General features: G+C 35.7%; 1 protein-coding gene across 1 annotated transcript in view; it reads left to right on the top strand.

Moving 5' to 3' along the window:
• Positions 1–25,960, top strand: part of ZBBX (zinc finger B-box domain containing) — a 106,224-nt gene that overhangs the window by 3,857 nt on the left and 76,407 nt on the right. The window contains exons 2-6 of the mRNA XM_055307772.1: positions 622–735; positions 3,425–3,515; positions 9,809–9,857; positions 10,772–10,881; positions 17,831–17,926. Of these exons, the coding sequence (XP_055163747.1) occupies positions 622–735; positions 3,425–3,515; positions 9,809–9,857; positions 10,772–10,881; positions 17,831–17,926 (460 nt within the window). The remainder of the gene's footprint in view (positions 1–621; positions 736–3,424; positions 3,516–9,808; positions 9,858–10,771; positions 10,882–17,830; positions 17,927–25,960) is intronic.

Genomic DNA, 25,960 nt, shown 5'->3' with positions numbered 1-25,960 from the left:
TGATGGCTCCTATACTGAGAACCTCAGTAGATGCTTTCTCCCTAATAGGCCCGAAACAAGCTCTGCCTTTTTTTTTTTTGTTATTGTACTTATACAACACAGAGGTAGAAATTTGTTGAAGGTTTCTAAGATGATCAGGTCAGCAAAAACGTGTATCCTGTCTATAAGGAAGAAAAACAGTTATTTTAAACAGTATGCTTCGAACTACTTGAATTCGTTAGAGGAAAGACAGTACGGAAATTAGAAAATCTTTCTTTCTTTTACTTTCTATTTGTATAGCATAGATATTTGTGCATTTATAAGGACAGGGTTCATATGGAAAGTGAATTATGATTTGAAACCTCTAGCACTGTAGTAGGTAAACCAAAAATCTGAATTTTGAAAATATACATACGTTAAGGTGAATGTTAATGGAAGATAATGTTAACCTAAGAAACCATAGAAATCAATAGACTTCCAAAGGAAGTCCTTGGACTACTTTATCATTATTTACTATTCATAACTGTAAGGGCAAAAGATGACACAAAAATTCTTTTATCTTGTTTTTTTTTTTGTTGTTGTTGTTATTGTTCGTTTGTTTGTTTACCACAAATGAACGTTCTGTGTTTGACTTTTACTTAGAAATGCTCGGGAACTGAGATTGGAGAAGGTACAGTTAGAACTGGAGAACCAACAGATGGAAAAGAAACTACAGGAATTCCAATCAGCTCGGAGCAAAGAGAAGGAAGAAAGAGCGTAGGTGACATTTTTAGGGGATTATAGAGAAATAAACTGAATTGAGTAGAGAACTATTTTTTTTTAAAGATTTTATTTATTTATTCATGAGAGACACAGAGACAGAGAGAGGCAGAGACACAGGCAGAGGAAGATGCAGGCTCCATTCAGGGAGCCCGACGTGGGACTCGATCCTGGGTCTCCAGGATCATGCCCTGGGCTGAAGGTGGTGCTAAACTGCTGAGCCACCCAGGTTGCCCCATGAGTAGAGAACTATTTCGTATATTATTGTCATTCCAACAAAGATCTGCCCTTAATGAGAAATTTCTAACTTTTCCTGATGAACAAATAATATTAAATTTCTCCTGCTTTTTCATTTTTGTGTCCTTTACATTAAGGCATGTTCCTTTTTAACATTAGCATGACTTCTGTTTCCTTTGAACCTTATTTGGTCTTACACTTTCTTATTTCTCTTATATGACTCTTCGGAACCATTAAAGTCTGGGATGTTTAGCACAGCAATGCAGAAGTTGGCCTTTGCTCTCATAAAACTGCCATCTGTAGGAGATTGCCAGTTTGTGTTTAAGGTCATTTTTATTTATGAAAATACTTTGCCGGGACAGGGGTTTACATGTTCATATATAGGAATCATTCAAACCCTCAAGTATATTTAAAATATTTTTAGACAAATGTGCCTTAGCTGAAATTTTATTAATGAGCACACTTTAATATTGTGCTTTGTATCTGTACTAATTTTACTGGGAGTTTTCCTTTATTATAAAACTAATAAATACAGATGATAAAAGCCAAACAGAACTGATAGTTATATAATGGAAATTATTTCTTCTTAGCTCTTAGCTCTAGGCTGACTCCCAGCCCATTTGTAGCACTGTTTTTAACAATTAAATTCTTTTTCCCCCACTAATATCTTTGTATAAACCTGTGTGTGTATACATTTTCTATGAATGTGTTTGTGTATATCTGACATGTCTTATGTTTTACAAGTGAGGTGATCTATAAAATGATTCACACCCTATTTTTTTTCTTTACTTAATATGTCTTATAGCTATTGCCACATCAGCACACAACTGATGCTTTTTTTTTTTTTTAAATGAGAGACACAGAGAAAGAGAGAGGCAGAGACACAGGCAGAGGGAGAAGCAGGCTCCATGCAGGGAGCCTGACGTGGGACTCGATCCCAGGACTCCAGGATCATGCCCTTAGCTGAAGGCCGATGCTCAACCGCTTGAGCCACCTGGGTGTCCCATGATGCCTTTCTTTTAATGGCACATGATATTTGTGTATTTTACAGATATTTATTATTATTTTTTCTATTTTGCAGTTATAAATGCTGCTGTGAATGTGTTTCTATATATATTTGTGTTTGCTTACACAAGGATATCCAAGAGTTAAATTGTGAGTCAAAGTATATATGCAGTTTGCATTTTGGTAGATACTGGAGAAATTGTCTTTCAGATAGGCTTCAAAAATGTGTAACTTTCTCCTACAAAGAATGACAGTGCCCATCTCATGTGCTTTGGCTGGTACTAAATATTGCCAGGCTTTATGTGTATTAAATCAGCTTTTGTTTAGCCTTATGAAATATCCAAGTGATAGCATCAAATATCCATGCAATACCTTCTGAGCCATTAAAGAAAATTCAGATGTTTACAGTAACTCCAGTTGTTTTTATCTTGAGTCTGATTCCTTAAAAACATATTCATGACACATACACACACCCTCTCTAATTACCAGAACATTGATCTAATCAAGGATCTCAATGTCGTATGTCATCTCAGGTGACAAAGTATATTGTATATTTTGCTGCTCTTCTCTTAGTGATCCAGTGAATTTAGTTTGTACTTCTCAGTGGATCATGAAATATTTGTGCATCAGAGGTCCAGAAATCAGCCCCAAGAGTGGGTTTTCATTAGCTAAAAAACCTTTTCTAGATGTTTTTAAAAATGTCCTAATGCTTGACTTTTTAGAAGAGGTAAATGTTCTTCTAAGATCACATAGATAGTAAATGTCATAGCCAGAATGAGAACCTGCTACTCACTGGTCAGGAAGATAGAAGTCCAGTGTTCTAAACTTGACTTCATTATTTATTGTCTGTGTGACCTTGGGCAAGTTTTTGTCTCATTATTTTTTAAGTGAAAATTGGACTTTTGCCTTGTTAACTTCAAAACATTTTGTGAGACTCAAAAGTGCTTGGAAAACTAGAAATTAAACAGTTTGCCTTCTTTGCCATCTCTGTTACCTTTCAATGTGGGAGCTGATTTGTCGTCTTAAATGTGGAATTCATCACTTAGTAGATCTGCCAACTATTTTGAGTATTGTCTTGCTTCCTTTTCCTCTTTACATTTGTAGACCAGTTTTTAAAACTGCATGACAATCTGTAAAATTTCCTATAAATCCATAAAACTATCTTTAATCATCATAAATGTCTAAAAAATGAAATTCTGCATCTGTGTTTGGACATTTTACTTTTGTTCATTTCTTCTCAGAAGTTCCAAATATGGTAGAGCTATTTTTTAGAATTACTGAGGATATTGTGGCATTATTGATATTTCATTTTCATTTTGTGGTGGTCTGTTACATGTTAATGACTGAATTTCATTTCTTGAAACAAGGAAAATATATTTATTTTCATTAAAAGGAGAAATGTATTTAGTAATTACATTTAGTCTTCTGTTTATATGTATTGAAGGTCAAGTGGATATCACTGGAAATCTGGGCAACTGGGAAAATTGGGTAATCAATCACACATGATGTCACAAAATAAAGGAAATGTTATTAAGGTAAGAAAATACCATTTGGTTCTGAGGGAATTTACTCAGTGAAGAGATATAAATTAATTTTTCAGATCTTGTATTCCCTTCCATACTTAAGAATCTACTATTCTTATTTTAACAACTACATATTATTGGATTTTGATCAATTTTATGGATTAATCTGTAGCTTTCATTATTCAGATATACTTTGTTTTTCATCTGCAAGATGATTTTTAAAAATTCACCTCGAGTAGAATTTTTCTAAACTGAATTTCTTTCATACGGTTCAGTTCTGGTTCAAGTATGTGCAGTACAACTATGTAGTTTTATATTACGATGTAACAAAGGACAGACTTTTTTCCTGCCTTTTTATTGTATCACATTTGTTTAATCTGTTTGTTTTGCTTGAATAATGATTATTATTTATATACTATTGATTCCATATGTGAAGATACCCAAAGAAAAAAATGCTTTCAGGTCTTCCAGCTGTAGAATTGCTTCATCTTTACTGTATATTATAAAATATAACATTACATCATATTTAAGATTAAAACCAGATGAGTGACTCTATGTAAGGAAAGCTGTTTTATTTCTGGATTGTTTAGTTAGTATGAGATCCGTGACTTTGTAAATTTTAACTTATATAGCTTTTTCTCTTTTATATACCTATCATTGAACTTTCTTTGGGCCAGTGGCATCTATAAACATTTTACTGGATGATTCTAACCTTTTTGCCTTCAAAGAAGCCTTTTGTTCTTTAGTGCCATTCTCTTACTGCAATATGTTTCTTTAATTTTGGGATTAAAAGTTTTAGAATCCACTTCCCATTTTTTCATGATCTGAGTGTTCCATGTATCAGATGTTATTGATATATAAAATATTAAAAATGCTGGCTCTGTGATTATTGACTTATTTATTCAATAACAATTATTAAGTGCCTCCATTGTCACATAGTGCATTATCTTTGTCCCTGAGAAGATCCTCATCTAATGTGAAAGATGATGCACATTTGAGAATAGGAAAAGTCAGTATGTCATTTTTTTTCATAACTATTTAGTATCTGAACCATCTATGTTTGGGAAAAAAATACTTTAGTTCCAGAAATATTTGAGTCTACTAGATGTCTTTATAAGGGAAAAATGATGAATAAGTCATGATGCGAGGCCCCACAAGCCTCATAATTGAGTCAGAAGATGTGAAAGCCTGGGGTCTGGGGAGCTGTAGAAGGTGGGTGTGGAAAGTGAGCCTGAGGAGGAGGGAAGGCCTTAAATATCAGAGTTGAGAGTTTTGACTCTTACTGTGGGAATGGAATTCCCTGACAGCTTTTGAGCAGGAGGAAAGCAAGATTAAGGTGATGATTTATGATGGCTGATCTTGTCTAAATAGCCAGTGCATTAGGAGTTTATAAATAGAAGATAGAATGATATGGAAACTGTTTTCATCATGTCCCATATCAATGAATAATGTATTTTGATCATGGACTTTTCTATACATGAACCTTTTTTATTTATAAATTGAATTTATTTATATAAGTGATAGTTTACTAATATATCATGTGCATTGTAAAACAAATTATGGACATTACTTAAGGATGACATAAACACAGATACTTTGTTTCTACTTTCTGGTCTTTTCCTGAGCTCCATCACACATGTCTACATACCTTAGAGGCCACTAGTATAGAGGCAGAGAGACTATTTAGAAGACAACTAAAAGAATCTAGAGGTCAAATAAGAAGAGTCTGAATTAGAATGTAGTGGAAGAAATATGAAGAAAACTATGGAACCAAAAAAACAGTGAGAAAAGAAAGGAGGAAGTCATTTGACTTCTGATATCAGTTTGGATTGAAAAGGAGGTAGAAGAGAGAAGTAGAAAAAACCCCTGGGGATTTAGAAATTCCTTCTTCCCTTCCCTTCCCTTCCCTTCCCTTCCCTTCCCTTCCCTTCCCTTCCCTTCCCTTCCCTTCCCTTCCCTTCCCTTCTTTTCTCAGCTTTATTGGGGCATAATTGATAATTACACTTTTAAGATAATGTAAAATGTACAGTATGATGATTTGATATATGTGTACATTGGGAAAAGATATCCCCCCTAGGCTTAATTAACACATTCCCACATCACATTATTTACCTCTTTCCTTCTTTCTTTGAGGACACTTAAGTTCTACCTAACAAATTTTGAAGATTTAGAGTTTTGTTTGACTTTTCATGTGTTGAAGCCAAGATAATAAATGTACTTCCTAAGAATTTATAAAAAAGGAGAAGAAAGGTATAAAGGATAGAGCTCACAAAGGGCAGGTGTGAAGGATAAAGCTTGAGGGATATGGAGGTAAAAGAGAACTTTAATATTGATAATCACTATCTATTTTATACCAGTCAACAGTTGAGCTGTTTTTCCTGTTTTATCTCATTTAGTGCTTATATCACTCTTAGAGGCAGTTGTTATTTTTCCAGTTCCACAGATGAAGTAATTTAACATCAAAGAAATTCACTTGCTCAAGGTCAAGCATCAGGGCCAAGATTTGGAATGCAGGCTTTCAAGCTGGTTCTAAGGTGATTCACCAGCTCTCCAGTAAAGGGAGCCTGAGAAGAGGAAGGATGGTAGCAGTAGCATCAAAGTAATGTAATTTCACAGAAAACAAAAGTAAAGGAGAGTGTTTTGACTGTGATTTGAGACCAGTGCTTCTCAACAGCAGTTAGTTTTACCTCCCAGGAGACATTTTTAGTTATCACCACCACAAGGGTTTCGGGTGTTTGGTTAATGACAGTGGCTACGCGCCAAGAGTGCTGCTATACATCCTACGATATCCTGGACAGCACTCACACCAAAGAATTATTTGGCCTAAATGTCAATGGTATCAGGGTCAAGAAACCCTCTGTTTGTCTATATGGATTATAATCTTGACTCTGTATGGATTATAATCTTGATTTTATTAGCTCTGTGATTTTAGGCAAGTCCCTTAACTTCTCTGAGCTTCTGTTATCATATCCGTAAACATACATAACCATACTTTTTAACTACCTCACAGAGTTTAAACAATGTTGAGATTCTTTGTGTGAAACCAGTTGTAACGTTGGCTGCAAATCACATTAAAATGTTTGTGGAGAATGAGAGTTTTTTTAAAAACACTGAATTTGATTTGATGTTAGATGGAAAAATAAATATTACGTGGTTACAGAAATAAGGGTGGATGGCAGTAAGTAAAGAGTTAACGTTGCAGTGAGTATGAGGATGGTGGATGACCTCTCAAGGATTTAACAGGACCAAGGAAAGACTTTATTACAGTTGACACTTGAACAACACAGGTTTGAACTGTGCAGGTCCACTTAATAAGCAGATATTTTTTCAAATGTATGTACAGTATTATAAATGCATTTTTCTTCCTTATGACTTTCTTAATACCATTTTCTTTTCTCTAGCTTACTTTATTTTAAGAATATAATATATAATACATATACAGAATATGTATGTGTCAATCGACTGGTTATGTTATCGATAAGACTTCCAGTCAAAAGTAGGCTATTAAGCAGTTATGTTTGGGGGGGTCAAAACTTGGTGCCCCAACCCCCATGTTGTTTAAGAATCAAGTGTATGTTGTTTATTATAATCATTATTATAAGACGTGTGAGCTAGTTTGTAGCGGAGGGATAGAGTCACTAGTGGAGAAAAGATTGAAGATGCAAATGAGAGAGGTATCAGTTCCTGGAGTGCAGCATTTGAAGAGAGAGCTCATTAAAAAGGCCTTAACCAATGGAAGGAGGACACATTGTATCTGGTAAGAAAGATGGAAGAGTAAATAGGTGGCAGCAAAGGTGACATTTTAGAGATTGCATTTGAAAGGAGATGAGGAAGGAAGCCGTGGAAAGATTTTAATGGGAAGACATCAGCATTCATAGTATGCTGGCAGGATCATCTGCTCACAATAAGGAAGGGAAATGGGGTGAATATGGGTCTTTTGGGATAGAGAAAGTTGGATGTAGCCACGGAGACCATGATTGAGGTTTAGCATGGAATGAATAAGTAAACTGCTGAAGATCCATAAGAGCGTAGATTTGTAGGGGATCCAGTCAGGATTATTTCATCACAATGGGAGGTAGATAGAGGTAGAAGTCTAAGAGGAAGGAGGTAAGCTGATCATGGTTAGCACTGAGAAGCTCTGAGTTTGGCTTTTGAAGGTGTGGTCATACAGATTGCTGCTTAGGTTTAAGGTTTGGTCATAATGGTCAGGTGACTGACAAGGCACTTAGATGTTCATAGTAGTCAACATATTGGAGGGTTTTTCGGCATCAGGATGTCAGGTGACCATGAACATTGAAGCCTCCACGGTCATCACCCAGAACTGAGATGGAGAGAAATACAGCTAGTTCCTCTGGAGAGCTTTCTGGACAAGGTTGTATTTGAGGAAAGGTGAGTCCAGTTAATGTGAACTTTTGCAAGAGATATTTTAAGGAAAGGTTTAAGGCACAAGATAAATGACTATTTATTAAGGACTCTGTGGACTAGCAGGAAACCAGGATGGAAGGACAGACCATAGAAAATGGCAAAGGTTATGTAGCTCATTGGGTTAAGAATAAGAATATTTGAAAAGGTGGCTCATGGGAGGAGTGTGGGCCCAGCACAGCAGATTAGGGCATTGGTGGGAGTTTGGAGGCATTTATCAAGGCCAAGGAGGCTGATGATGACAGCATAGCCTGGTTCCAATGGCCCAGATGATGTGTCTGTATGGTACAGCTACTAAACCACCCTGGACCCCAATGGCACCCTGTCAGCATCTACTGGTGGAGGCATTAAGTGGGTTCATGCAGCATAGGCTTCAAGATATCGAATGCCTTATGTTTTGGATAGACACGTTTATGTATGTGTATACACATATGGACGTGTGTGTGGTATGTGTATCCCTGGTCCAACCCTACCTTGCCCTCAACTCTTTCCCAAACAGATGAAAATCAGACATAGGGGGAAATTCTATTTGCCTAAAAATAGCAACTGGCAGTTTGTTCACTGAAATATTTTTATGCAGTTTGAATCATTTGAAGTAGATATGGCCGTATTTATAAAGCAGAAAAATATTCACAATAATAAAAACAACTTGTAAAATTTCCCTAACAATGGGTTCAATTTGCTCTGGCGTAGCCATTCTGCCCAGGTAGCCTATAACCACATTGATCATGTTGCAATTCAGATGTATCATTAAGGTAATAATATTGGATAGTTTCATTATGAAAAATGAGATTAAATTATCTGTAGCTTGTATAACATTTTTGGTTTAAAAATAAAAGTGTGATTCACATAAAAATTGATTATTTCAATCCTATTTTCTTTTCTGCTGTGTTTGGTACATAGCATCTGAGCAGCTACTTAAAGAATGTGAACAAAATATGCCCTTTGGAAGCAAAACCACTAGATTCACTGAGAATAATTATGCCTAAATTTTCAAAGATGACTGCAGTTGGTACAGCCGTCGACATAGAGGCAACCGTTGTTCTCATATTCTCATGTACAAATTGGGCAATTGAGCATGCAAATTGCAAATTGAAAACTAGGCTTGAATTGACAGGGTCTGTATAAATGTGCACCATTCCTTCATGCTCATTTGTGTACTTTGAATGTTGATTTTAATAAGACTAAGGCAAGTACATACAATTGGTGAGTCTGTTTTTTGTCTTGAAATCTTAAGATCAAAAACAAAAATCTTAAGATCCAAGGATTTTTAAGTAACTATTTGAAACATCTAACAGTGAAGCTTATTTACTCAATATTTGGGCTATAACTTCAGAAAGTCAGGGATCACAGCCAATATATTGAAGGTTAAATCTATGATGCTTAAGCATGTGGTTCTCTAAATTGGACAAATAAGATAATATTGGTTTCTACGGTTATGTAAGCAGAGTGGCTCAGTCAGAATTCAGTTTAGATTTAGTCTACCCAAATATTAGACTTTGTGTATTTCAGAAAGAGCAGAGATAGAACAGGCTTAACTGAGCCTTTACAGTATTTGAATACTAGTGCTTTCCTAAAATAATTTCATGATGATGTATAATTATTTTTGTTTAAAACATAATTTATGGCATGTCTTCAAAAGTGGTTTATGTATTTCCACAATTTATTTTCTTTTTTTTTTTTTGGTATGTTCTCTTAATTACCAGTTCTATATATGCTTTAATTATGATTTTCTATTAATTTTGTATTATTCTCTCAAAATGTTTGTTTTACTCAAGATGCACTGAAATGCTGTGACTCTCTAATATTTTTGTTAGTAACTTAAACTTTCTTTGGAGAAGAGAATGTATACCTGACAAATAATATCTATTTCATTAATACAGCTTTCTGCTGGAAAAGTGAAATTAAAATTACTGAAGGAGCAACTTCAAGGTAACCAGTTTGCCACTGTGTTATTAGATGCTAAAGATAAAATTAAAATTATATCTTTAAAGAAAGAAAGATATATATACTTTATATCTTTAAAGAACATTAAAATGCCAGAATTGTTCATGCAATATAAAGATTCTAAACCCCCAAATGATGGCTCTTTATGACTTTTGATACTCATTTTATTTATTTTTTTTGGGGGGACAACCTCGTTTTATGTCAAAAAACATCAGAAAACGTCAAATATGATAATAGCATTTTCAAAAGTGAGGGCTTTCTGTAAACTTTATTACATAATCTCTTAACCAGGAAGATAGTTTACCCATGTAAAATTATATTTTGAAATTTAATTCCAGAAATCTAAAAGAATATTGAAAATGGTTTTATATTTTAATACATAATTTCACAATAGCAAAACCCCCAAATCAATTTTGAATTCACAGTAATTCTAAAAGAAATATTTTTTTTTTGTAGCAGATAAGTACATTTAATTTGAATGGCTAAGGTTACTTGGTAGAACAAATTCTAGAAATAAATACATATAACATTCAATATAGAAGTTATTCCATGTAGGCTTCATTTAGTTTGTTCTAGAGATGGGACGGAACCATAAGGAATCTATCAGGAGCATAGGTTTTTAACATTCTGTAATTTCAAATGTCCAATTCAAGTGAGTTTTAAGCAGAATGGGTGTGGGCCGGTATGTGCGGCCCTGTGGCCAAGGGGGCTGCGAGGCAGGCTGTGGCCTCCACGGTTTACTGGGAAGAATAGACTTGGTTGCACACCATTCTTACTGGGCAATTAATATTTGAATACTCTTTGAGAATTTAGAAATGTGCATAGTTCATTATTTCATCAGTCAGAAAACTGGACATCATATTTCATGTGATTGGCCTGACATTTTTTTTTTCTTCCAGAGCCAGTGAAACAACCACTTAATTATAAGATGGCCAATCCTTCTGAAAGTGAGAAACCCAAGATGAAAGGGAAGTTGTGTGGACAGTGTGAGAACAAAAGTGCTCTGCTGGTATGTGCACTGTAATCAGATACTAGAACATAACTTTCCCGTGGCCTCATTCACCTCTCCCAACTTGACCTGCTCTAGTAGCCAGGCACTTTTCCTTCTCCGCTGTTGCTAAAGGTGAAGTGTGCCTGCTGCCCCCATTCAGTGCACGGCATCTCACCCCCTCATTGCCGTTTAAGGATATCACCTAACTCTTGTTCTCTCTTGGATCCTGCCCCTCCGCACACCAACATGCTGCAGTACTTTCCAAGCCAAAAACACAACCAAAGTTCTATGACCACCACATCCCCCTCTGCATCCTTGTTAGGAAAACTTCTAAAGAGTTGCCTATACCTGCTCTCATCATATTCTCTCTTCCTGTTCTTTCTCTTTTTAAAAAAAAAAAAATATTTATCTTTTCATGAGAGACAGAGAGAGAGGGAGAGACATAGGCAGAAGGAGAAGCAGGCTCCCATGCAGGGAGGCCCATGTGGGACTCAATCTACACCCTGAGCCAAGGCAGATGCTCAACCGCTGAGCCACCCAGGCATCTCTCTCTCTCTCTCTCTCTCTCTCTCTCTCTCTCTCTCACTGAGGTATAACATACTTACTGTGAAATAGAAAGATCTTAAATGTGCAATTAGATGCCTTTTGACAAATGTACATGCCCCCCACATCAGTATGATGTATACCCCTGAAGGTTCCCTCGTGCTTTTTCCAATTAATTCCCACCACAAAGCCAACTACTGTTCTGATTTTAAGCACCACCCATTTAGTGGCACCTATTCTTGAATTTCATGTAAATGGAATAAATAGGGCACATAGTTTTCTGTGTAAGGGCTTCTTTTGCTCCACATGGAGATTTCACCCGTGTTATTACATTTCTTAGTAGATTGTTCATTTGAATTACTGAGTAGCACTCGATTATATAATATACCAAGATCTGTTTTTTCATTGACATATTGAATGACAGTTGGGTTGTTCCCAGTTTTTTACTACGTTTAAGGCTGTGTGGATGTTTCTTTCCCTGCAAGTCTTTTTTTTTTCCCCCTCCAATGATGTTTATTTTTTTTTCTCCTTAAAAGTTATGAAATGAAATTGAAAAAAGGACCCCTGAAAATGGGTCCTGACAGTTCTCTAACTCCTCATTGTTGCTGATTTCATGAACTTAAAAAAAATTATGGCAAAATATACCGTAATTTAAAAATTACCATTCTAGCCATTTTAAGAGTACCGTTCAGTGGTGTGAAATACATTCACATTATTGTGATTCCATCACCGCTGTCCATCCACAAAATTCTTTTCATCTTAAGGAACTGAAACTCTGTACTAATTGAACAGTAACTCCCATATGCCCCTCCTGTCAGCCCCTGGCAATCATCATTCTACTTTCTTATTCCACTTTCTGTTTCTATGAATTTGACTATTCTAGGTGCCTCATATAAGCAGAAGGTTATAGTATTTGTGCTTTCGTGCCTCACTTATTTGACTTAATGTCTTCAGGGTTCATCCATATGGTAGCATGTGTCAGAATTTCTTTCCTTTTTACGGATGAATAATATTCCATTGTATGTATATCCCACATTTTGTTTATCCATTCATCCCCTCAGTGGACACTTGGGACACTTGTTTCCACCTTTTGAGTATTGTGAGTAATGCTACAATGAACATAGATCGGTATAAATACCTGTCCAGGGGTCAACTTTCAATTCTTTTGGGTATATGCTTAGAAGTGGAATTGCTAAATTCTCATGGAACCCTCTCCATGCAGGATTGGGTCTATGTCCAGCAACTGCTCCTATAAAGATCACCAGTGACATCCATATTCCTAAAGACAGTGGCTAATTTTCAGTTCTTATCTTAATCTATCAGTAAGGATTCCTCTCTCCTCTTTTGTGATTCTTCACTTGGCTTCCTCCAGGACATGATTTTCTCTTGGTTTCATTTTACTTTGCTTACTGTTCCTTCTCAGTCTTTGTTACTTTCTGTATTCTAGGTCCCTGAATATTGCAGTGCCACAGGGCTTACTACTCAGCTCTCTTCCCTAGTCTATCTACTTACTCTTTTTTTTTACATATTATTTTTTTGAGACAGAGAGAGCGCACAAGCAGGGAGGAGGGTTAGAGTGTGAGAGAGAAGCAAGCTCCCCACTGAGCAGGGAGTCCGATACAGGGCTTGATCCCAGGACTCTGGGATTATGACCTGAGCCAAAGGCAGATGCTTAACTGACTGAGCCACCCAGGGGCCCCTACTTACTCTTTATAGGTAATTTTACCACTCTCTTGGCTTTAAAGACCATCTTCTCTACATGGATGGTTCCTAAATTTACATCTCGAACTCATCTCTTTCCCCCGAACTTTCAAACTCAGACTGCCTATTCAACACCTCTACTTGGATGTCTAATAGTAATCACTAACTTAATGTGTTCAAATCGAACCTTTAGTATATCTTCCAACATATTTCTCCCCCTACATTCTCCTCATAATAAGGATTAATTCAAATGTTCCCTGCCATGGCAACCCTTTGTAAAAGCAACTGCTGAGTTGCCCTGAGTATTTTGGAGCTGTTCCATGTAACCTCATTGCATTTATTACCCCTTAATATAAATTTATGTGTTTATTTTCCACCTGCCGATGTCAACTTCAGGCATGTAGGGATTTAGTTTTGTTCACTGTTGAATACCCACCACTAGAATTATGCCTGCAATTCAGTAGGCACTCAATAACTATTTGCTGAATGAATCAACTTTTTTTCTGTAATACTTCTGATACATCTTCCTTTCAGTTAGTATTTAAAGTACTCTAATATCTTATGTAATTTAAAATATTACACAGACTTAAGAAGCCATTTTTCTCCCAAAGAATTTAATGGGTATAGCTAATATTTGTAGATTATTATAACTGATAGTTGTTTTAGTTTCAGAGAATTTGGCCACAATCATTTCTGATTTGAGACTACGCTACTATTCTCATTTCATGGCAGTTTTAGCTGGTCTAAGAGAGTTAGAATGCTGTAACTCTAATAAAGAGCTTATTAATTGCAATATTAAATGTAAAACCTGGGCTCTTGGTACAATGCTCTTACCGTCACATTATGCTGTTTTCCTATCTTATTTGATACAATGATGGACAAAAAGTAAGACATTTTCACAAGTTATACCTACCCAGAAATGTTTAAAAATATAAACAATGTTAATAATCCTGAAGTTGGAAGTATGAAAGCTAAAAGGGACTTACTGGCTGAATCAAATTGTTGGGGTCCATTATTAATGATCAGAATAAAATATTTATGTCAGAGCCGTCAATATTTCTTGTGAATGCTGTCCTATGTTGAACGCTTCTTAAAGGCCAGGAAATTTGAACAATGTGACGTACGTAGATAAATAAAATTTGGGTTGGAAATAAAGGGTCTGTTTTTCCAAAGAGAAGGAAAAGCAAGAAGAGGGACATCCTAGACAAGATAAATGGGGCGTGGCTGGAAAGCAAACAAGAGTGATGATGGGCGCAGTGATTAAAAGGCTGATTTGCTTGAAAAACTGTTATAAATAGAAACCAGCTTTTAGAGCCTACACATTCTTAAAGAATTTTGCTAAGATTTTAGGAAAATGTGTTGTTTGATTTGAAATGAAATGATACTTGTCAGACACCACAATAAGTTATTTAAAAATTCAAGTTAGGCACATCTAATGAAGTAGACCATGGTACTGATAAACCTTAAGGTTATCTTGTATTCTTAGCGTCCATCATTCTACATAGTAAGGCTGGTTGTGTAGTGAGAGTAAACCATCTTATATCTTATGATCGGGTCTTCATCAGGATGAGTTGTATATGGGAGATAGGGGTTAAGAGCTTGCAATTTGGTGGCTTGAATCTTAACTTTACCTTTTATTAGCTATGTGACCTTTAGCAAATGGCTTAATTTCCTCTGTATTTCTGTTTTCTCATTTGTAGCAGTGGGATAATACAGACAACGGTAGTCTATACCTCAGAGTTATTGAGAATAAAGGTTAATGCATATGAAGCAGTTAGCATTGTACCTGGCACATTGATAGGAGACAGTAACTTGTGTGTGTTTTGTTGTTGGCGGGTTTTCATGTCTCCTGACACATTCACATACATTGATGGTAAAAATAAGACCCCAAACTTCCAAATTTCTTATTTTAAAAAGAAACTCCAGTAGCTTTAGGCTATTTGTACATGGCAAAACTGAAACGGATAGTTAAAAATTACATATTGATTTGGCAAATATGGATAATTTAATTAAGCTCAAAGGGATTCTGAAGGCTTAGCACAACTGATCTAGGCTTGATCAAATTAAAAAGATATCTGCTAAAACTGCCCTTGGGTATTCCATCATTGAAAGAAGCATTTGTGGTGGAATGGAGTCCTTATCTACATTTTTAGTACTTTTCTGCCAGTTATTCAAACTGCCTAAAAAGATTTTCCAGTTGGCGGTCATTTTAACCCACTTTAAATCCAAATATGCTTGTATAACAAAATATATAAGCTTACTCTGCAATTCCAGCTTTGATCTTCCAGTCTACAACATCCGTTTGGCTACTTTCATTAAAAATCTGTTGTTAACAAATACTTGGCTTAGAATTCTATGTTCAAACTGATTTTCAGTCTTCTATATTACATCATAAAGACAGTGCCAACTATTTATGAGAAACTTATTAAAACAGTAGCAGATAGGTTAACTAAAAATTACACAGAATACATTTTGAAATATTCATTAGTGCAATAGTACCGCCATTCATGCATGTGAAATTATAGCTTTATATTTGATTTTGCACCTATGTATTAAGGAATCTAGATAGTGTTTTAACCATCATTTCTGTAAGAGACTGTTGTTCTTGAAACATGAGTTGAAAGGTTAGGACTAGTTCCCATATTAGGGATAGTGTTTATTTTTCTTGAATAAAAATCCAGTTCTGTATAGCTCATCACATTTGAAAAAAGTACATTTGGATTTTGATAGATACCTACCATGCGGTCATTTGACCAACCGGGTTTTGTTTTATTGCAAATTTTATCAAGGTTTGTCAATAAATGATCAGTGCTGCAATTAATGGTCAATGTGATTTTTAGTAATTTGGGCCATGGGCAAGAGTTTGAACTTTGAGCCAGACTGTGGGATTAAAATCCTGGCTCCATTAGCTGTGTGACTGGGCACATTCCCAATCATTATGTTCCTTTGTTACCTCCTATTCACAATGGAGATACAATGATCGTGTTAATCTTATAGGGTTGTTGTGAGCTTCAGTGGTAAAATATATGAAGCCCTTAGCACAGTGAGTAAGTGTTTGGTAAATATTATGGATATTGTTATTGTTATGTGATCCTAGCCTTCCTTTTTAGTTTCATTAGTTACATAAAACGTCTTACTCTTTTTACCTTTGGTGGTTGTTGTTAGCATTGTCCTAATAATTTTATATTTAATAAACCTGGCCACATTATAATAGGTATCTGTCATCACACGGAGACTTGTAATACAATTTTTAAAAATTAATGGACTCCCATTGGGTTTTTAATAAGAGTTTAGTCTACCTTCCTACATCCTGTACATCCCAGTGCCTGTTACTTGCTGTGTGGTCTGCATACCAGCAGCTGCGTGGACGTTCCCTGGGAGCTTGTTAGAGTGCAGGATCTCAGGTTCCATTCCAGATTTCCCAAATCAGTCTTCGCTGTTACAAAATCCCAGGTGATTCATAAGCACAATCCAGTTTGGGAGGCATCACTGTGTATTGCACAGTTCACTCAGCCTCTCCCCAGTCTGCCCAGCTGCTTTCTCCTTACGATTCCTTGATAGGAAGAGAGAGGAAGGAGGGGAAGAAGGGTGGTGGGCATGCTAAGTGGAGGGAGAGGAAATGAAAAAGGATCAAAGGGAATGTGGGTTCTGTGACATAGACTTTCTGACGTCATCTCTCCAGACCCTCACGCTTTCTTATTTGTGCTTATTAACCTAGGCCAAAATCAAGAAAATTAGAGGTCTTAGCCTTTTGGACTGGTTTTTCTCATGTTGTAAAGGGTGTTGAAGTGGCTGTACAACTGGACGTAGTAATTTCACTTGCAGTAAAAATTCTACTTTTTTCCTCTTTACTTTCAGTCTTGCTCAATGCCATCGTAGGTACAGTTATATCACATCAATTTATCCATAAATTTAAAAAACTATGCAATGTCTGGGTGACTCAGCGGTTCAGCATCTACCTTTGGCTCAGGTCATGATGCCGGGGGTGCTGGGATGGAGGCCCACATCGGGCTTCCTGCATGGAGCCTGCTTCTCACTCTGCCTCTCTCTGTGGGTCTCTCATGAATAAATAAATAAAATCTTTAAAAATTTACATTTTTACACCATCCAGAATTTGAAAGATAAATGCAGACTTGTCCACAATTATTTCGTGAGTCATAAAAATTGCTGACATGTTGATGTGGTTCCATCCAGTTCTTTTTCTTATACTTTCTTTCCTTTGAGGAATCTTCTAAGAATACTTTTCAAACCGTATCTTGAAAATCACCAGTGAATTAGTGCCATTGAGAGAAGTGTGTGGGGATTTTTGGAGACAAACAGTATATGCATTGTGCCATGTAAATCAATAGAGGAAGATTAAAGAACTCATAAACATGAAGTAGTCTTGACTTCAGAGATAATGCTGCTTAGTTTATCAGGTCAAGAAGTTTGGTTTGAGGTTGCAATTTTTTATGATCTATTTGGAATTGTAGCAACATATATGCATCTAACACATATATCTAAAACCCACTTGCATCTATATATTTTGATATGAAAGTAATTAGAGTTTACAAGCTAGTTTTTCTCAGTTACATCGTAATCGGGTCAAATGGCTCCAGTTTCCTTGGGCTACCAATTCTGATGAATCTGGACATGTAATTGTAGAAATAAAGATGACTGCTTTATGCAAATGTTTTTGCAAAGTCATATTATAAGAATGTATGATATTTTAATGTCTTTTAAGGTATGCCTTGAATGTGGAGAAGATTATTGTTCAGGTTGCTTTGCTAAAATTCACCAGAAGGGGGCACTGAAGCTCCATAGAACAACTCTTTTGCAGGTATGACTTTTTAAAATGCTTTACTTGTAAGTGTATTTATAAAATGTTTCAACACAAAGACATTTTAAAACATGTTTAATTATCTAGAGTTTAGGATGATTTATATTAATTTCTAAAGTTCTATTATGTACAGTCTTTACATATATCTTAAAATTATTTTACTGAGTGCTAATCTGCTATTTAAACTGTGTTTTAATATAGTTCCTGAGACATTAGCTTGATTAGAGTTTTTAGATCGTGCACTTTATCGGTGAACTTGACATTTAAAAATTAGACAGTATTTTTATCTATTGTGATTTCAAATGAACGCATGGTTTGTTTTAAGTATTATTTCTGTATAGTTTTTAAATAGGAATCTCCAATGTTTTCTCTTCATGTTTTTTTTTTTTAATTAGTCTTTTATTTGTCCTCACCCATTATCATTTAAATAAGCTTATCTCTCAGGTTTCTACTTTTCCTCCTACATAGTAGAAGCTTCTATTTTTCCTCATATAGTCATTGTTTTTGTGAAATGCTTAAACTCAAACCCTGTCAGATGGTTTAAAAATTCTAATACTTAATAAATATGGCTAAATATAGATAATGACATATTATACCAAGTTACATTTAACAGTGCACTGATTTCTCAAAGATTTCATTCATTGTATAATAATTTATTCAACAAATATTTATCGAATACCTTTTAGAGAGCAGGGTCTGTGCTAGCCAGTACCTTACACAGATGAATGACACTAGGATTCTGCTCTTAAGGACCTGAGGGTTAAAGTGAGAACCAAGCATCTTGTGTAAAGGGTTAAAGATTCTAATATCTTGTAGGCAAAAGAAAGGAGACCAATCAGATCTGTATTTAGAAAGATTCAATCTGTACCTGTTACCTCAACATAAATATTGGTACGCCTCAAGGAGGCTGATGATCCAAGTCATAATAACCACAAAACATAAAATAGACCTTACTCCTATCAATATTTACCAAAGTCAGTTATTTTTGAGTGGCTGCTCAATGTATAGAATAGCCACTTAAGATTTATTGATGTCTGTTTTTCTCCTCTCTCCCTATATCTTTTGCTCTCCTTCGTCTCTCTCTCTCTCTCTCTCTCATATACATCACACACACACACACACACACACACACACACACAATCAATTTCAAAAGGCAAACTTTGCTGTGATATGGCTTATTGTTAATCCAGAGAAAGATGTGGTATGGGTCAAATCATGCTTTCTAAAAGCAACACAACATAGTGTATGCTTTCTAAACTGAGCAATTTCTATTCCATATTAATGTCATTAAACTCAGTGTCTTCTGCATCTTGAAAAGAAGAATGTCATCTTTGTAGATGGGATCTTTACGCAATTCTAAGGGTAGAATTGATGAGGAAGGGAGAATTAACACTAACTGAATATATACTTCGCGTCATACACTGAATATATACTTCGTATCATAGCATCACATTTTCTAGTTTTGATTGCAGGGGAGGAAAGGTGGTAAGCCAGAAATAGTAAAATGATATTTAAGCTCCTAGTGAATCCCAAGTTGTGGAAGACATATTCATCTCTAGAGGTTAACAGAAGTGAATTTTATGATAGGTGTATGAATCAAGGAGCATGACAAGTGACAGTGAATCCTTGAGAGATCTCCTTAAGCACAGGGGTTCCTTTATGTATAGATTTTAAAGTTAAATACCAATAGAGAACTGTGTATTTCCCATATTCATGGTATTCCACTGCGTTGCCCTCCAGTCTGTGAAGGCAAAAGTCACTACTTGATGCTATTTTGAGGACAGTCCTGGGAAATTCATTGCCTAGTGGGGAAATCAAATTGGGAGGCTAACTTTAGAAAAACGTATGGGGAGCTTGCCCCTATTGGGAGCTGAACATGGATTATTACTCCTTTTATATAACATCATTTCACTTATCCAGAGTGCTGCATAGTGAAGTACTTTGAAGATTTTTTTTTTTCCAGATAACTCAGGTAAATTTGACCATTTATTCATTGAACAAAAATTTTAATTAAAAAAGGTTTTTTTTTTTTAAAGGAAACTTACAAAATGTATAACATACTCCCTCCCATCTTACTAAAGAATACAATGAATACAGGCTCACTGTATTTTGGTGACTCCTTCTCAGTATTTTGACCAGTAGCTGTTACAACAGTAAGATGCCTGGACTAGCTGATGTAGTAGGTGGGGCTACACCTTTCTCCTAAGAGATTTGCTCTTCTGGTTTCATTTTTCTTCTTCTTTATTTTAAAGATTTTATTTATTTGAGAGAGAGCAAATAAAGAGTGTGCACACAAGACAGCACATGAGCAGGATGAAGAGGGAGAGAGAATCTGAAGCCAGTCCCCCACTGAGCCTGGGGTGGTGGTAGGGGGAATGGGGTCTTGATTCCACTACTGTGAGGTCATGACCTAAACCCAAACCAAAGTCAGACCCAGGCACCCCCATTTTTCTTTATCATGGTCTTACCCATTCTGTGCCATCACTTCTTGACTTTAATCAACTGTCCCGTTAGCTATCTGCCATTTTCATCCTATTTCTAGTCTCTGTTTAGTGCTTTATTTAATTTTTTTTTTGCAGTCATTTTTTTTCCCTTGTTTCTATCATTCTTCCTGGTCTTTCCTATGACTAAATGCTCTTGATACTGTTGTTGTCTGGCCTGAGGACTGCTGGTCAGCAGCGAATGGTATCTCCCTCTGTTTAGCCCTCATTAACCAGTCATATAGTATTTTTAACTTTCCACTATTTTGGCAACTGTCAAAGCCATGAGATTTGTTGTCGTTGTTGTTGTTGTTGTTGTTGACTGCTGAATACTCTCTAAATTTGAGAAGGTAGAGCAGACATTTGATATCTGATTTTTAAGCATTACTATATAAAAAGCAAGCATTCTAGGCTAATGGCTGCTCAACTTTATATTCTTTAACCTATGCTGACATTTCTGGTTATTTTAAAGCGCAGCCAAATTTGATTGCTGTAAACTGTTTCAGCCCCCATCCTACAGCCCAGTGAGTCTTTAGAAAGTTCACAGTCAACCGGGACCATTTTGTACTGCATATCTTGTTTTACTTAAGAGATAAATCCTTGAAAAAAATGAAGGCAAACTATTACCATTTCCATGGTGACTGACATTATAATTTCAAAGGGCCTTTCTTTTGATTTATGATTGATTTGTACTTGGCAGTGATTCCAACACAAGGTTGTTTTTTTTTTATTTTTATTTTTTATCTCTGCAATCTCTGTTAAGTAGTTAATTACCTGCAAAAAAAAAAAAGTGTAAATGCATGAGAGGAATTACTAAGGATGAAAATCCTATTTCTATATTTAGGATGATTTGCAACACTTTAACGATTGAAACAAATTTTTTTTCAGGGGGTAAGCCTCACATTGATGAAAGATAACGTCTTAATCTATCAGGCATTTCTATTTCCTTTTAACAATATGCGATCAAACACAAGAGACAAGTTTAATCAGAGATAATAGAAGATGGGGGGGGGAAGCAAACAAAAGGTATTCCATCATGAAATATGACATGCACAAAGGGAGCTTGGATTAGGTAAATCATTAATAGATTCTGGTATGTGTATTTTCTTAATTGGAATGGAGATTTTTCTTAACTGGCAAGGAGAGATCTTGGGAAAGGGGAGTGGTTATTAATGAGAGAAGAGATAATTGAGGTAGAATTTCTATGTTTTCTAGTATAAAGCATTTATATGCAGCCTCCTTACTTTTTTTTAATCTCCAAAGAAAGGTATGTCTATGTAGATATAAATAGGGATATATGTTTGCTTGAACATACTTATAGGAAAATAATCACCAGGCAGATTTTCAGTTATCATCAGAATACTATTCATGCTTACTGACTTCATGGTAGTTTTTTCCTTTGATTGGACAATGACCAATATCAGCTCTTCGGCTCACATTATCATTATTCTGTTAATTTTCAGAGTAATGCAGTAGTTTTAGGGCATAGCCAGTCATTTGGACAATCTCATTGTTACTTGGATGATCTTACTGGACCTGTTTTAAATGCTGTACGTACACGTATTATAGATGCCGTGGTATGCCACTGAGATCCTCCTCTTCAGGGCTGAGATGCTTCCCTAGCTGCCTGGAGTGTTACCTGCAGATAGATCATATTTGGGTCTGACCTTGGAAATCACTCTTGCCCAAAGAGAAGTGCCACTTCCAAGCTTTCACTCCATTCTTGGAGGTGGCCCTTTTTCTGGTCTAATATCTGGTCTATGTGAGGGTACCAATTCCCATCAGACCCTTGCCTCAGTTGAGAACAACTGATGGGCCATCACAGCTTTTCCCTTGGAATTGGCAACTGCATCAAATTCAGCTTTCCTCTTTGCTCAAATTTGCCTCTTTTTTCCCAGTCACGCTTGTTCTTTTCAGAGCACTTTCCCCTAGAAGTCAGGCAGGCAAATCTCAGAATTTGTTTCCTGGGAACCTGACCCATGACAATATCTAATTCAGGGTGGAATTATAGATAATTTTTGGCCTAATTTTAGAGTGTGCTGCAATTTTTAAAGGTTAGTGTTTAACATCTCTTTCTTCATTTTTCAGATTCTGAACCAAGTGAGAAATATATATTAGAGTGAAAACATAGAAATCAAAATATCAATTTTATTATTGCTACAATTAGAGCTACTGATTGCCATTATCAGCTTCCCAATTCTTCCTGGAATTGAACATTTTTTTTTTTTTTTTTTTACCCTTACCCCAAATGGCAGATATTCCCCTTTGCCAGGGCAGGGCCTACCCAGTAAAACTTCTTAATGGATATCTAGATTGCAGTGTATCCTTCTCTGGACAGGAAGTGCTTAGAGAAAAAACCCAGAAAGGGGACAGAGGTGAGCACGCTCACTTTATTCTCCAAAGTCTCAGCAATAGGATAAATATGTAAGGATGAGTAAATGTTCCGTTGAAGAAGATTTATTATAAAGTCTCATGATTTTAGAGTCTAAGTAATGTAAATATCTTATATAAATTTGCTATTTATAAATATTAGTTAATATATACTTAAGAAAAAACGAAATACTTAAAAAATACGTATAAACAACCGAGTCATGCCATGTTTTTCTCTATTTCTTAAACACGAATAATGTAATTAACAAAATTCCTTATGCTGCATGTTTGCATTTATAGCCCTTCTCTATGATTATCACTTTGAACTTCCTCTATCAAAGGGTCTTTAAAAATTATATTCTTATCAACTATTCACTCTTTTATATCTTCTGATTAATTTCAAAAATCCTGTGAGGAAAGGAACTATTTCTATTTTGTTCATCACTGTATTCTCAGTGCTTAACATTGTACCTGGCTCACAGAAATTGACTTTTTGAATGAATGGGGCACATGAATGAATCCCTAATGATATGAACAGGCTCCTGAAATAATTTGAAACTATATTTTAAGTAGCAAAGCTTCATTATCCTCTGAATATCAAAAACCAAAGATTGGATAATTAAAGGAATTTATGGTATGTTAATGTGTTCTGTTGGTGAAGGGCTTGGAAAAGCCTTTTAAGTCAGAGAATTTGAACTTTAATTTTTCCGGGGAAAAAGATAAAGGTAGTAATGTCAACTATGTTCCTAGAAAACACACTTAATGGTAAACATGACTCCTGACTGGCAAATTGCATCCGAATGGGAAAACTATAAATACCTGGAGTAAGCCACAGGATCATGAGTGTGGTGAGCTTTGTACCGTCAGTTCTGCTGGGAGGCTCCGGAAGCCAAGTAGATGGGAATTGACTCTGGTGGAAAATTGAACTTCTAAGCAGGTGTGATCCTCATCTATTCTGGCTGTACTTGTGCATGAACTGCTGCAAGACTCCCATCCAAGAACAACTGATGGTCCTGTTAGCAAACTGCTATCCCGCTTCTCATCCTTCTCAGTAGACCGATGCCAAAACTGGTTAGATGACAGGCCAAAAGTTTAGTTAACCCATGCAGATTCCTTGGTGGGCATTGCAGTTTCAAAAACCAAAATGGTGGGATACCCGAAAGATAAATGAAGAACACTCGTGCAGGCATCATTGACAAGAATATTTTAAAAACAGCTTTCTTGAGATACAACTTACATACTATGAATTCACTGATGAGATTCAGTGGATTTTTGTATATTCACAGACAATGTGTAGCTCTCAGCACACTTAATTGTAGAACATTCCCATCACTTCAAAAAGAAACCCCATACCCTTTTGCTACTACTCCCATCTCCTAGTACCATCCTTCCCCCAACCTCCTGGCAAGCATTAATCTACTTTCTGTCTCTGTAGATTAGTTTATATTTAATATAAATTGAATATAGTATGCAGTCTTTTATGACTGGCTTCTTTTTCAGTAAATGTAAAAAGTTTTCAGGGTTCATCCATGTTGTAGCATGTATTAGTACTACATTTATTTTTAGGGCTGAATAACATTCCATTGTATATATTGATATACCACATTTTGTATTCATTGTTTGATGGACATTTGGTTGTTTGCAACTTTTGGCTATTATGAATAATGTTGTTTTGAGCATTTATGTACAGGTTTTTACATGGACATATGTTTTTATTTCTCTTAGCTATATCTCTAGTAGTGAAATTGCTAAGCCATATGGTAACTCTGTTGTTAATTGTTTGAGGAACTGTCAGAGTGTTTTCCAAAGTGGCTGCTCCGTTTGACACTCCGGTCAACAGATTTTGAAAGTTCTGATTTCTCTGTGTCCTAGCCAACACTTGTTTTTGCCTCACTTTTTTTTTTTTAAACATACAGTGTTATATTAGTTTCAGGTGTACAATTTAGCAGTTCCATACCCCACTCTGGGCTCATCACGACAAGTGCACTCCTTAGTTCTCATCACCTATTTCACTCATCCCCCATCCCTCTTCCCTCTGATAACTCTCAGATTGTTCTAAGAGTCTGTTGTCTCTCTTTCTCTCTTTCATATTTTTTCCGTTTGCTTGTTTGTTTTTTTACATTCCGCAAATGAGTGAAATCATATGGTATTTGTCTTTCTCTGACTGACTTATTTCACTTACCATTATACTTTCTAGCTCCATCCATGTCATTGTAAATGGCAGGATTTTGTTCTTTTTTTTTTCAATTTTTATATAAGTTCCAAAAAGTTAATATACAGTATAATATTAGTTTAGGTGTAGAATGTAGTGATTCAACACTTAAATATAACACCCAGTGTGCATCACAAGTGCCCTCCTTAATCCCCATCATCTATTCAACCCATCCTCCCACTCACCTCCCTTCTGGTAATGATCAGTTCTCTATAGTTAAGAATCTGTTTCTTGGCTTTCCTCCCTTTTCTTTCCCCTTATGTTTGTTTGTTTTATTTCTTAAATGCCACATATGAGAGAAATCATATGGTATTTGTCTTCCTCTGACTGATTTATTTCACTTAGCATTATACTCTCAAGCTCCATCCATGTTGTTGCAGATGGTAAGATTCCATTCTCTTTATGGCTGAGTAATATTCCATTATATATATATATATATCAATGTATCAATATCAATATATATCAATATCTATATAATATTTATAGATATATCAATAATATAATATTCCAATATATATCAATATATCAAGATATATCAAGATTGATCTATCTAATATATTTACCACCTCTTTATCCATCTATCAGTTGATGGACACTTGGGCTCCTTCCATTTCTTGGCTATCATAAACAGCGCTGCTATAAACATAGGGGTGCATATATCCCTGTGATACATGTATCAAGTCCTTGTATTCTGTGGATAAACACCCAGCAGTACAATTGCTGGATCACAAGATAGTTCTATTTTTAAGTTTTGTTCTTTGGATAAATATTGACAAGAAATTTTTTTGTTTGTTTTTTAAAAATTTACTTATCTATTCTAGAGAGAATGAGCATGTGCAGAGGAGGAGTGGCACAGGGAGAGAGTGTCTAAAGGGGACTTAGTGCTTATCACAGAGCCCTATGTGGGTCTGATTGATCTGACAATCTCACGATTGTGACATGACATGATTGTCATGTGATCATGACTATCTC

This window comes from Nyctereutes procyonoides, unplaced genomic scaffold (genome assembly GCF_905146905.1).
Source record: "Nyctereutes procyonoides isolate TBG_1078 unplaced genomic scaffold, NYPRO_anot_genome, whole genome shotgun sequence".
NCBI lineage: Eukaryota > Metazoa > Chordata > Mammalia > Carnivora > Canidae > Nyctereutes > Nyctereutes procyonoides.
Note: the sequence above shows the minus strand (reverse complement) of the source record. Positions and strands in the feature narration are given on the sequence as shown.